The sequence below is a fragment of the Austrofundulus limnaeus genome, unplaced genomic scaffold (genome assembly GCF_001266775.1).
Source record: "Austrofundulus limnaeus strain Quisiro unplaced genomic scaffold, Austrofundulus_limnaeus-1.0 Scaffold366, whole genome shotgun sequence".
NCBI lineage: Eukaryota > Metazoa > Chordata > Actinopteri > Cyprinodontiformes > Rivulidae > Austrofundulus > Austrofundulus limnaeus.
The window spans coordinates 315,483-329,009 of NW_013952768.1; the positions used below are offsets into that span (position 1 = coordinate 315,483).

The window sequence follows — 13,527 nt, forward strand, 5'->3', positions numbered from 1 at the left end:
ACACTTTACATTTACAAAAATATCAAAGTACATCAATCAATAAAACAATTAATATAAAATAGCAACAAAACAAGGACCATAAAATACAGATTTCATGTTAAAAGATTCAGTTGCTTTGAGACACACACCAGAAAAGTGGTGAAAGAGGGGCTGGTGAAGTTAGAGTAAAGAGGAATTCAGACCATATCGTAGTTCCACTTTATAAAGACCCCAACTGAATGATTTAAATGTGAAAAGGAAGGATTTACAAACATCATGTGTCTACTTTAAAGGTATGGCCTGATCTTTGTCAAAGTGATGAAAGGTTTTTCATCATTAGTGACATCAGTGACAGAAGAAAAAAAGGCTAGAGTCTTTATCCAGGCTAACGTTCAGCCAATCAGGAGTTTGTTTTAAGACTCTTTCTCAAAACTGAAAAACCAGTATAAAGGATGTTAAATAATTTATATTAAAGCTCTTCAGTTTACACAATACTTTGTTTAGTTTGTTGCAGTTTTCCTAACCCRATCATCATGCAAATATATACATTGTGTGTGCTGAGCCCACTGAAAAAGGCTGTTTATGCCAATGATGCTGCAAATGTGTCAATCTGCCTGATCGGCACRCCGAAACACAGACATCCAATAACTTAACCTGCTTCTACACCTGAATAAAATTKTATTAATCTGTTTGAGTTTGTAAAGAACATCAGATTGTAGAAGTYCTTTCTTTGCTGTGAGTGAAAAATATCTTTCCCGAAGCTAAAAAAATAATTTAAGCTGTTGCTCTAATGTTTTCAAGTATGAATAGTTTTTCTTCCTTTGATAAGTAGTGGAAAACAGTTAAAAGGTGAAGTGATTAGACAGTCTCCAAGTACTTCAAAATGTTTACATCCTGATTAAATGTAGCTCCATTCCTCTACTGAGCCAGTAAAGATGGTCATTAGTAAATAACACACAWACATTTTCAATTTGTGCAGCTGTTTCAGTTCATTTTATATTTACTTTATAATTTGTTTTTCTTACTTTTGACTAATTTAAGGCTTTGCTAAAACAATTAATCCCTATGTGCAACAATTAAAATGTGCATTTTTGCAGTTTTTTATTTTTAGTTTGTAGAAATTTTTAAAGTTTTAATGGCTTACATTCTAAAAAATATTGCAGGTCTTTTAGAAGCAGAGTTCAGATCAGTACTTGTATTTAATTAACCGCAACTGGTGGTGTGATTTCTAAATATATTTTTAGGATTTCTACATAGTTTTGTTCTCTTGGTTTTGTTTTTGCTTCCTCCACTGTGACAGGATGGCAAAATGGAGTATTTAGTGCAGTTTTTTCACTCTCGTGTTTATGTTTTTTCCTCATATGGCAGAGAAAGGACTGTACAGTATCTCATGGGTGTAATTTGCAGGGGGGTTAGGGGGTTATGACCCCCACAATAATTTGATCCAGTCAATATACCCCTCACACAATAAAATAACATAATTTGCTCTAAACAATAGAAAGTAACTGGTTAAGTACACAGCTCTTGTTGTCTTTAACAAACTTTGACCTGATTTCAGCACTTATGATGTCATATATACAGTATGTACGTTTAAGCATAACAGCTGAAAATAACATGCAGGGTTTTAGTCTGTCACCTTACGGCTGGATTTGTTGAATCGTGTTGTAATTTTTCCTAGCCAAATGAGGTATGTTGAAAATTACATCCTAAAAATATAAAATATTTGTTACTGTTGGGAAAAAATATAGGTGTAGGTAGGTCTTTTCTTATTTGTTGAACTGACTTGGAACAGAAAAGGAGCAGTAAATACAAAGAAAACAGGAAAGTTAAGTAAATCACAGTAAAAGCATTACGATACATTTTAACCTCCAAATATCCTGAATCGTTTTGCACTGTAAATGATTCAATGAATAAAATAATGAATGGGCAGAGAGCATAACCCCCCAATGGTAGACCTAAAGTTACGCCCTTGTACCTTGGTATGGGTCCAACAAAAGCTCTCCATCGATTTTCATCTTCTGTTGAATTTGTGTTTGGATAACACCAAAGCTACAGATCAAAATATGTGGGACACTTAAAGTGAGGTCATGGGTTGTAGATCACTGCAGCTCCTCCTGGTGTAAAACACGAGGACGGCTAGCTGCTACTTTGACTGATGGATCTGGAGACCGAGGGGGCCGTCCACGGCCCATTCTCCTGAGAYGAAGTCTGCGCCTGAGCCAAACCCCTCATTTTCCTCCCTGCAATATATTTCATTAAACTTTTAACTCTTCTCAAGGTAATTTGCTTGACATTTTGAGGCTGATGCTGCTGAGTGTTTCTCTCTCTCTGTAATTTCGTTCCTAACAATATGTTCTAAAAAGTACACACTCAGAGCAGTTAAACAGATGAAATAGTGAGGCATCCCAAACGAACCAAGCTGAGCCGCGTGGCACAACATTTCATGGTTACAACAGTACAGGTCCCAGTGGCGCAGATATAATTAAGACCTCTTCTTAATTACTTAATAAGCCTAATTAGTAACATTTCTGAGCTGAAGACTTGGCTGCGAGAGCGATGGAAATCAGAGGAGTATTAAGTCTATTTGTTATTTCATTTAAAAATCCTAATGCTAATGAAATTAGTGCGTTATGATATAACTGGGGGGAAAAAATACATGCTGGGATTGACCAAAGGGCTAATGCAGTCTTTTATGTTTCCAATAAGCTTTCAACTAAGCAGCAGAGGGAAAAAAACAAGAGAAATTAAAAACTAAATCTATTTTTTGTTGTCTGCAACCAACATGTGTCTTCATACTCTAAGTGTTTATTGTCATCAGTCTTCGCTCAGTTTTCATTCGTACGAGCCCAGATGTGAAGGAGAGGTGTGTGAAACTGCTGTGATGTCATCCAGCCTACCAATCGTGTGTTGGAGCTGCTGCAGCATTCCTGGCTACTTAATTAGAAGTTGTTGGTACCACAGAAGGTGTCACCAACCTTTTCAGGGTCTGAACAGATGGTGTCCCCTTTTTTTGTCCATTTTTTTTTGAGGTCCCGCCAATGCCCACTCTGTGGCTCCTGGGAAAATGACCTAACTCACAGGCAGCTGCTTAGTGCGGCTTGAGTGATTCTTTACAGATGCTTCTGTTGTGTGTGTGTGTGTGGGAGGGGAGGGGTGGGGGTGGGGACTTAGCAGGACGTACCACTGCAAACAAGGGGTGAGATCTCTGTAGYGAGTTCCCTAGGTAGCTGCAATATTCTGTTTCGGTCGCAGCGTAACGGTTGCTAAAATCTGCATTTTCGATGCCAAGTGCAAAGACACACCAGCGACCTCAAGCCTGGMGATCTCGGTTCTAGTTGTGTTTGTGTGCACCTTCCTCTGCTTTTTAGCAGATGGTGTGGATATCAGCTGAGAAAAGGAGCTGTGAAGGCCCACAAAACAAAACAAAAAAAAGTGAAAGAGGTTCCGCAACAGTTACAAAGAGGCCCTGTGAAGAGGTGGGGGCCCCACAGATTAAAAAGCAAACGGGGGGTAAGAGATTGCAAGAGCGCTTGCAGTGGAGGAGAGGAGGTAGCTGGAGAAAATGTGAGGACCACAGATTTGAAATCTCAGGCAGGTCGAAGGGTTTAACATGCTTCGTGCTGCGTGGACAGAAGATCGGCTGTCACTCTGTCGTCGACTTGGCTCAACCTCCATCCAACCACGCAGGAGGTGGAGAAAGAACACRGCAGAAACTGGAAGACTGAGTTTTCTGACTAATTACTTGATATGCATTACATTATGTGGGTTTGTTCTTGAAAATATTTGCCGTGTTCCCAAAAATCTCTGACATAATTAAAGAAAATGTACRAATGCTGTTATTAGACTGCTTATCATGTTTCACAAACCATATCAGCCATTAATCTTGATCTGCACACGGTTTTATTTGGAGGAGTCACATTCACTGCTGCTGATGACATGACTGAAAAGGAAAGTTCAACCAYACTGTTTTATTGATATGGCAGGAAACATAAAAGCTGTCTTTTCATCCAGTTCTATCACATGTAAACCTGTTTCTCGAAGCTTTCTCTATCAGATATACGTCTGTAGGTTTATGACCGTGTAGCCGGGGCAAACCCGATCAATCAGCAGGAGCTGCAGGATTTAATAGGTGCACAGCTCTCACTGTAAAGTATAAGGTGGGAGAGTATATTTAATCACTAAACAGGATGACCGTGGCAAAACAAAGATCCATAGTTCGCTAAATGAGAAGTTAGTKTACCATTGATATGCTCACTGAAATATTGGGTAATGCCTTTGTTTCTGTAACCAAAGAAATTGAGCTAATGCAGAAAAATGTTTTCAAATTATTTAAAATCATCTCATTTTAAACCTATCATAAAAGTTTTATCAGTTTCAATTGACTTAAAGTTATGAAAAATGTTTTTGATCAAGTAAAGATTATTTTACAATTTCTACATGATTTTTTTAATTGGTATTTAGTGAAATACAATTGAGGTAGTGGGAAGCAAGGGTGCTACAGGTGGTAACTGATGGATGCCTATGGACATGCATGCCCAAATACGTAGTTAAAGAGTAAATGAAAAACTGTGACAGATTATAATAATAGCAATAATTACTGATGCACACGTTTATTTTTCAATTTTGTTTCGATTTGACTGAATTTAGTAAGTCTATAGGGTTTTGTTTACAGTATGGTCTGGATTCGATTAGTTTTTATTATTAATAAATCTTTCTCTAGTTATACTGTGGTATACAGTAATATTATTGCATGAAGAGGCTGATGATATTGCAATTTTAATATTTGATATATGTTTAACCTAATTTTCGTCGAAAACAGTTGACACATACATATTTACTTTGTCAGAACAGCAGGGACCAAAAAGAGTTACAGCAAAATGATGAATTACAGTTTGAACAAACAGTTTAAAACATGTTAATTACAATGGTACTTGTAAAGGTTATTTTAATTGGTTCAGCATATTACAATAATGATAGAAAATCATCATATCTTCTTCGTTGTTATAAATGGCCTTACTGACATATTGGCCTTTTTAGATTCATGTAGGAAAAAACAGGCTGCAAACTCGCAGTGAAAGAATCCAAAACGTTATGGTCAGTAATAATTRTTAACATAATTTAACATTTCACTGGAAGTTTACTTCCATTTTCATTTTAGGAATACTTAGCAGTTGTTCAGTTGTTGCGGAATTTTCCYATCAAATTGTACTGCAAAGTTATTTCCAACTGTGGTGGCACGATTTACCAAGAATGCAGAAACACGTTGGAATAAATGCACAGAAAGTCTGCGTGTATGKTMGTCAAATGATTTAATTTGAGCAACAACAGAGCAGAAGTCAATCAGAGAAGTCTGTCAAGTTGTGGCTAGCTCGTCAGTGATAATRTAACATCCTGTAACATGCTTACAACCAATCACAGTTCGCCAACTGTGAACCATCTAACCAATGRCAGGGCTGTCAGCCCGGAAACACCTTATCAAAATAAAAGAGGTCWTGCATTGCTGGAGTCTTGAAGTCTGGGCCGAYAGATTAAAACAGCCGAAACTAGTTATCATGAGATATGRTTACTGGACAGTGTCAAGGTAGAACAGATATACAWAATTATTCCATAACACCAACATTTCAAAGAAAGAGAGGCTCCACAATCCYGATGATGTATAGAAACCTGCAGGGTGGTGGTGTTAAAGGTTTGGATGCAGTTAAAAGTGGTAAATCCCACCCCCACAAAAATGTTCATTTGCTTCCACATCATTGATTTTTTTGAAGCTTCCCTAATATAATTCATTTGTTAAAGTGTGACAAATAAAAAAAATATTAATTTCCTGATTCATTTTTGAATAAGGAAGTGTGTCGAAAGTTTTGGAGCGAGACTTCATGTGAAAGTGTAATTCTCTGTTTACATTGCAGCCTCTGTGCCAGATCCCTCCTGTTTTAACTGTGATTGTTGTGAAACATAAACAAATGGCTGCAATAATAACTTGACTGAGCTGTAAAATTCTGCCTAGAAGTATCATAAAACACTGTGTTGTGTTTACTTATCTAATGAGCTTCTAAACTCAAGGGTTTTTTGTTGTTGTACCAGAATTTTTTGTTTGTTTTGTTACAAACTAAAACTGCAGACATTTTATTTTTGTCTTCAGAAAAAGCTAAAGGAACCACACTTCTCAGCTTTCCTTAGAACGTTTGCTCTGTGGTGTTGAAAAAAAGCTCCAATTGATGGCTGTGGAACAGTAGACCAGTGGACTAGAGCTGCACCCTTGCTGGGTTACTAAAGGGACCTTGGGAGTTTGACTGTCCAGTCTACATATCTCTTGAAGATCTAAAGAAGGCATACAGTTGCCTGTGTTCTTAGCACAAAGTCTAGCTACATTTCAATGCTGGTTGGACTCTGTGTAAGCTGTCCCATGTCTCCAGTCTGTTTGTGGTGTTCATGAACAGAATTTTAAGGGTCAGTCGTGGAGCACAGGATGTCTGATTTGGGAGTGGCAGGTTCTGATTTCTGAGTTTCGCAGATAATGTGGTTTTGTTGGTGTCCTTCATTCTATGACCTTCAGCGTGGGTTGAAGGGATTCACAATGGCACGGTATGAGGACCAAAATTAAGACTATTGCACGACCAGCGGTTGCTACAACCTTGTAGCAGGAGGTTAGATCAACAGCGACATGTTGAACAGTAAATTCTGTCTAAGGAACACGTGTCAGTGCATGTTGTAGGTTTTCTATGTCAACCATTATTGTTGAGAAAGTTTTCTTTATTCAAAAAAGTTTGTGAGCAGGTAGGTGAGCAGCCTAGGCATGCTAGTTGCTAGCCTCTCCGATGCTAATGCCAGCTTATCCAGGCACTCCGGCTTCCTCCAACACACCAAAAACATGACCTTTAAGTTAATTGGTAACTCTAAATCGTCCCTAGGTGTGAGTGAGAGAGAGAATGGTTGTTTTTCTTGTTTGTCTCTATGTGTGTCCCTGTGATGGACTTGCGATCTGTCCAGGGTGTACCCCGCCCCTCACACTGTGACTGCTGGATATGGGCACCAGTGACCCACGCAACCCTGAAAGGAAGAAACAGGTATAGATAACGGATGGATGGATGGATGGATGGATGGATGGATGGATGGATGGATGGATGGATGGATGGATGGATGGATGGATTATTTAATTAATAATTTCATAATTCACAGCCAAGTGTAAATTGGCTGGGATGAAAGTCTGAGTACAAGACCACGGTTCTCAACTACACCGTTATGGATTACTACTTTTGAGTCAGGAATGAGTCTCTGCCTTGAGCCAAGTCTTGTTCACGAGTTATGGTAGGATTGAGGATCGATGGTTGGAGGTTTCATCCACAGTAATGAGGGTATTGCCTTCAATTGTTGGGGTAAAGAAGAGTTGAGCCAAAAGGCAAAACTCTTGATGTATTTGTTCATTTACTTTCCAAACCTCACCTATGATCATGGCCAAAAAAAATAAGATTCTGCATACTAGTGGTGGGGAGACACAGTGAGGAGCTCTGTCATCAAAGAGGAGTACAGAATTAAGTCACTGCTCCTCTGCACTGAAAGGACTCAGCTGAGGTGGTCCTGGGAGAGGACCTGGGGCCAGATCCAGAAATCACTGAAGGGCTCTTATATTCTCTTTGGCTTGGGATCCCCCAGGAGGAAACAGAAGGAATAATTTTTGGGGTCCGCTCGTGGTTCTGACCACGACTGAGTGGAAWAAAATGGATAAAAAGCTACTTTGTTGTTCTTATGAATATGTATACGAGTATGTATTGTAATCCACTGAAAATTGTCTAACTTCATTTTTTTATGTTAACTTGTTAAGCTCTTGACTTAAAAAGCACTTTTTATCCTTCTCTCCACCTGTTGTCAGCCTGATTTTGCTGTACAAAACCCTGAATGCCCTTGAACTTACACTGCACAATTTAATCCTGAACACCGGTCTGCCTAATGCCATTATCCTGGGTCTTCTACATGCTAAAAGTCATTGGTGGTGATAGTGGCTGATTAGATTGTGTCCATTGATTGCACAGCGTGCTGTGAGGAGGGCGACAGTGTGGGCTGCAGCTCCAGCATCTCCTCCTCAGATGCACTGACTGACTGAGACAGAGCTGATAGAGCCCCATGCAGGGCAACAGAYTGAGTTATTGATCCACGCTCATCTTTCTCTCGTCTCTGTCTTCTCTTCACTGCTCCAAGAGACCCCTTCATCAGGATAATGAATTTCACTTATTGCAGATTAACAGCACACAGTCTGAATGGCAATAATGGCAGAAATTAGCTGTTTGTTACCCCCTCAGAATTTCCAAAAGGCAAGAGGAGATGGAGATTTTATGGCCGCGTGGCATTGTTACTCTAAAGATGGCTATTTTACCTGAAAAGAGAATTAAAGAGAGAAATTGTGCAAATATAAAAGATTTGATAGGATATTAAGGAGGAACTTATTAAAACAGCTTTATTGAGATATGGAGCAGATATTTTGGTCTGATGGAGGAGATGAAGGAGAGTGGAGGAGATTTTAAAGTGAACACTGAATATCAAGATGTTTGCTGGAAAAGATGGAGCAAAGAGGGGAAAATGAGAGAAGATTGTTGTAAAGTGATGATTACTAAAGTGGAAATGAGAGGATGATCAGGCAGTGGTCATACAGTCACCAGGCAGAGGCGCTGCTTAAAGGTCGCCCATTGTGTCTCCAGCAAAATTGGGGTGGTAAAGAATGAATAATGAGGCTTGATTACAGTCGGTGAGATGGAACATTACACCGAATCAATCCTCCAGACAATTACAGGCAGCACAAACAGCAGCCCAGACAGCAGGAAGTGATTGTGTCAGAGGACAACATCGCCTTCATCCCTGACTTGTTGCCTCTCTGTGTTTGGAGCCATTAGCACTCTGTCTGCTCCTGCAGCACATGTATGTGAGGATGAACATGCAACACTGTGTTGAGCACAAACACTGAAAATCAGGTGTGTTCTTTCTGCTTGCTGCAGGTACGGCTTTGGATTGTTGGATGCTGGGCTGATGGTGCAGCAGGCCGCATTATTCCACACTGTTGCTCTGCAGAGGAAATGCACACAGGAAGTCACATTTCACTCTGCCAGGTAAAATAAGCCTGTTTTCTTTTGTTATCACTCATGTCCGTGTGTATGCGTGGGTCTGTTTGTGTGTCATRTTGGCAATTTGTCTCATCAACTACTGGACAGATTTTAAAGAAACACTGAGTTAGTCACACATACAGCTGATAAACTCTTGGAGTCAACTCCAATCAAAATGGCCGCCACAGCTACGTAAACTCATAAAACACAAAAATGCCACCATAAAAATATTACTAGATATTGTACTAAGTTTTGATGCAGTATGGGGCTGGCCAAAATTGTATTGTGTGCAATTAATTGTCATAAAAACTGTCAACAATTAATATTTGACACTTTACAAGTGTAATTAGTGATGATGTTTTTATGTATAGCACACACAAACACTATCAGGCGCACATGTGAACCCAAYGGTGGAATGCAGCACAGAGAAAGTAATGCTAACCTAACCCTACAAACCTGTATAATCAACTGAAAATACCAACATAAACCAGAGCCTGAGGAAAATAGAGACCAAGGCCACAACGTCAGCTGCATGCAAGTGCAACTGTCATCCATTAGTAATCATATTAATTATTATTAGCTAAATGCCACAATAAATCATAATACTTTTTTGCCAATATTGCCTAACCCTAGTACAGTAGTAGCTGAGAGCCATCCTCAAAGTATACTTTGAGCACTAACTGAGTATGAAAGTTCTGATTTAAAAACTGCCATTTATGGTCTGTCAGCAAAATATTTCYTTAGCCAMTGAATGGGTTKTATTGAAACTCTGAGAAAGTAATTATTGGTTGTACCTCAATAACTAATAATTAACYTTTGAAGTCACTCCAATTCAAGATGGCAGCTGCAGGAAACTGAAGTTAGGAAACACACAAATAGCTTAAAATGTTGTGYGATAGTAGCTGATTCACCCTCTCTCCTCACTCCAGGGCTTAAAGACCCTCCCCAAGCTAAACATCACAGTCACCTATCTGCACAAACAGTGGTTATAACACCATAAAACCACTAAAAGGACAAATTTAAAAGCAGTCTGGCAAATAAAAAAAAAACATTTGTGTTTTAAAAACATATTACTCTTAAATACAACATTATAGAAAGGCAAAAACACCCTTTACGAGTCAAACTTTAGGCATTTATTACTGTAATCATTTTTTGACTAGTGAACCTTATAAAAGTTGTTTTAATTGAAAACTTTGTTACTAAAAATACTTGGATGTTAAAAACCATGATTGGTAATAAAACAGCTAAACAAAATCAATCAATTAATTTTGTTTCCACCAACAAAAATAGTATTGCGCTAATTTTTTGACTTCTCTTTAACTGTCCTGTCGGAGCTTTTTGTGTGTGTTCACACTGTGAGGAAACAGAATTTCTGAATAGAATATTATTTTTATTGTCTGGAAGATTTTTTTCTCCCGGAGGCCAAGCGAGGATCAGTATCCAGTCAGAGGGCTGCAGAGGAAAGTCCAATGAGGTCAACGCTCTGGAGCATGTGCAGGTACAGTTTTCGTCACCCACCAAAAAGGGAAAAGAGAGCAATATTTAGTTTTACTATTTTACTTGCAAAACACTTCACAAATAACATTTTGGAGTCAACCYAATTTAAGTTGAACACCACAGATGATGGACATTAGAAAACACAAAAATAGCCATAACACAGTTTTACAGATACTGAATTCAAATTTGTGCAGTTGTATCAGAAAGCTWTCCTCAATACATACAGTATTTTGCACACTACACACTGAATGAGATTTCTGCTTAAAATTAGAGTAAACTGTAGGAATCKATCGTGTTTGTCTGTTAGCAAAATATCTTGTGAACCACTGGAGAGATTTGAATAAAACTTTTACCAAGTAATTATTGGAAACACATCTACAAATGATTTATATCTGAAGTCAACCCAATTCAAGATGGCTTCCCAAGGTAATTCTTCTTAGAAAAGACATAAATGGCTGTAACTTAGAGAGTGATTCAAATTTAGAACTTAAATGTGRTGTAGCTGAGAGTCATTTTAAATACATACTGTGAGTCATAATAGTTCAGGCAACATCTTGCAATATTGTATAAGTTTGTACATCAAATTATTTTCAAGGTTTCACTAAAATATATACAACTCATTTCTTAACATAAAATAAAAATGATTTTAAAAACACTGGCATGAAAGGTGTTGGGCAATAGTGATGTGTAGGTCGATACTGAAATATTGATACTGCCAATACMAGACCTTTATGCTCTAGAATCGATACTAAAATCAAAATATCGATACTTTGATACTTCAGTTATTTTACATAATGTATATCATTAACAGGAAAGTAGTGAAAAATAATTAAAGCTGTTCAAATCTTGTTTAAATCATGTGGTTGGAGGGAACTACTTTTTCTTTTGCTTGGGTAATGCATCAGCACAGTGGCACATACTCAGTCACTCAGTCTAGATTATAGCAGRTCATTTTAATATAAAATCTGCTTCGTCTGACTGTAATTACATTTTAGATGAGGGGTTCCAAAACTTTTATGCCATTTCCCCCCAAACAGCATTAGTTCTGGCCAAGGACCTTCTTTCAAAACCCACAAACAATGCTACAAAATATAAAAAGTAACACATTTTAGAACGTTTTTTCTCATTTCTATTCACTATTCAAAAATTATTATATTTTTTTAGAATAAGAATTTTAAATTGTGCAAAACAAATATAGGGTTAGGGTTAGAAAGACTTTTAAATTAATAAATACGTTACTATGTCATGTTTTATTTATAAAGCGATCATTTGAAAAACACTACTTTTTAAGATTTAACAGAAACATTATGCGTGTTATCACAAAGTATCAATACTGGATCAGTATCGCCGACACTAATCAAATTTTACTCTGTATCATTATCGAAAAGAAAATTGGCAGTATCGAACATCACTATTGGGCAACATCCATCCATCCATCCATCCATTTTCTGTACACGCTTCTTCCTTTTTCAGGGTCGCGTGGGTCACTGGTGCCCATATCCAGCAGTCACAGTGCGAGGGGCAGGGTACACCCTGGACAGGTCGCAAGTCCATCACAGGGCCTATTGGGCAACATGGCCCAGGGCAATGAAATATTACAGTTTGATTTTTATTCTTTCTTTGGATTATTGATGTTTTCTCTAATCCATTAAACTACTGTGTATCTGGGTAATTTAAAGGGGGAGGTGTTTTGTGAAATTGACTTTTTTTTAGCTTTGTATCATGTTGTAATGTCATCAAAAAGTGTTGCTTTGACTCATTCATGCATGTTTGARAAATCCTGGTAGCTATGTAGAGCTGCCCAAAGGCTTGCTGGTACAAAGCCCCACTCATTTGTACATAGCTCCTCCCTGGAGCTCAGTCTGCAGCAGACATCCTCTGCTCCACAGACCACCCCTGTTGAAGTGGGAGTGTCAGAAGCGGTAGGAGGTTCTGATGGTAACATAGTAACTTGATTGTGGTACAGAACTGAACTATGTACCAAAAACAATTAATACCCCCACTTTAAAAATTACTAATAATAATAACCTCCAATTCTCTTTCACAGTTTGTTGAATATTTTAGAGGTTTTTGTAAAAGCAGTGATTCTATTTCATGACAATCATGAAAAGTGTAGACATGAAATCCAGTTTACAAACTAGTTTGCATCTCATAAAACTCTATAAATCAACTGGTCTGAGTTTTTTGGACTCCTCGCTGACACAGCTTGATGTTTTTGTTCAGAATATACAAAAAAAAAGAAAGATAAATCAGTGTAGTTAAGAGGAGCAAGCACATAGATGTGATTTATTTTGAACCGAGACAAAATACCTGATTCTTCTTATCTCGCCTTCAAGCTTCGATTAACTTAACCTGATGCAGCACTTGTGATACGATCGGAGATAAGATCACCTTTTTCATCTAACTTTCAACAAGAAATTAGTTTTTTTTTTCACAAAAAACTTAAACTTTTCCCTTTAACCACAAAAAAACAGAAGAAAAGTCTATTTTTAAGCATTATTTAGATAAATAGCGTTTGTCCTAAACTGTATTGTTTTGCTGCAAATCTGTTCTTCCAGCCTTTCAGTGTTCCCAATGCCCTTGAAAATGTACAAATCTGGCAGAAGTGCTTTCAAAACTTCACTTCTGTGAGCGCGTGGGGAGGCTTGAAGATGTCATACAAATTGTTTTCGAGTTTCTCTGTCATGCACTGTATCTGAGAATAGAAGATAAAAAAAGGATCCTACTGCGACGTGYAATGTGTTGGCAGTGTCATTTGCAGAAAATGGCAAAACCGTGTTTTCGTGAGCACAGCCGCATACATGCAAATGTGTTTATGTTTGATTGTGACAGCAGGCATACGTGTGTGTTTGTGCACGCTCGGAGTCGTCTGTGCTTGTGAGTTAGTGTGCTTGTGAGAGAGAGAGAGAGAGAGAGAGAGAGAGAGAGAGAGAGAGAGAGAGAGAGAGAGAGAGAGAGAGAG

General features: G+C 38.2%; 1 protein-coding gene across 1 annotated transcript in view; it reads left to right on the top strand.

The window, feature by feature from the left end:
• The window catches only part of LOC106528261 (furin-like protease kpc-1), a 288,666-nt gene that overhangs the window by 236,734 nt on the left and 38,405 nt on the right, over positions 1 to 13,527 (top strand). The window contains exons 14-15 of the mRNA XM_014023386.1: positions 8,964 to 9,074; positions 10,473 to 10,566. Of these exons, the coding sequence (XP_013878840.1) occupies positions 8,964 to 9,074; positions 10,473 to 10,566 (205 nt within the window). The remainder of the gene's footprint in view (positions 1 to 8,963; positions 9,075 to 10,472; positions 10,567 to 13,527) is intronic.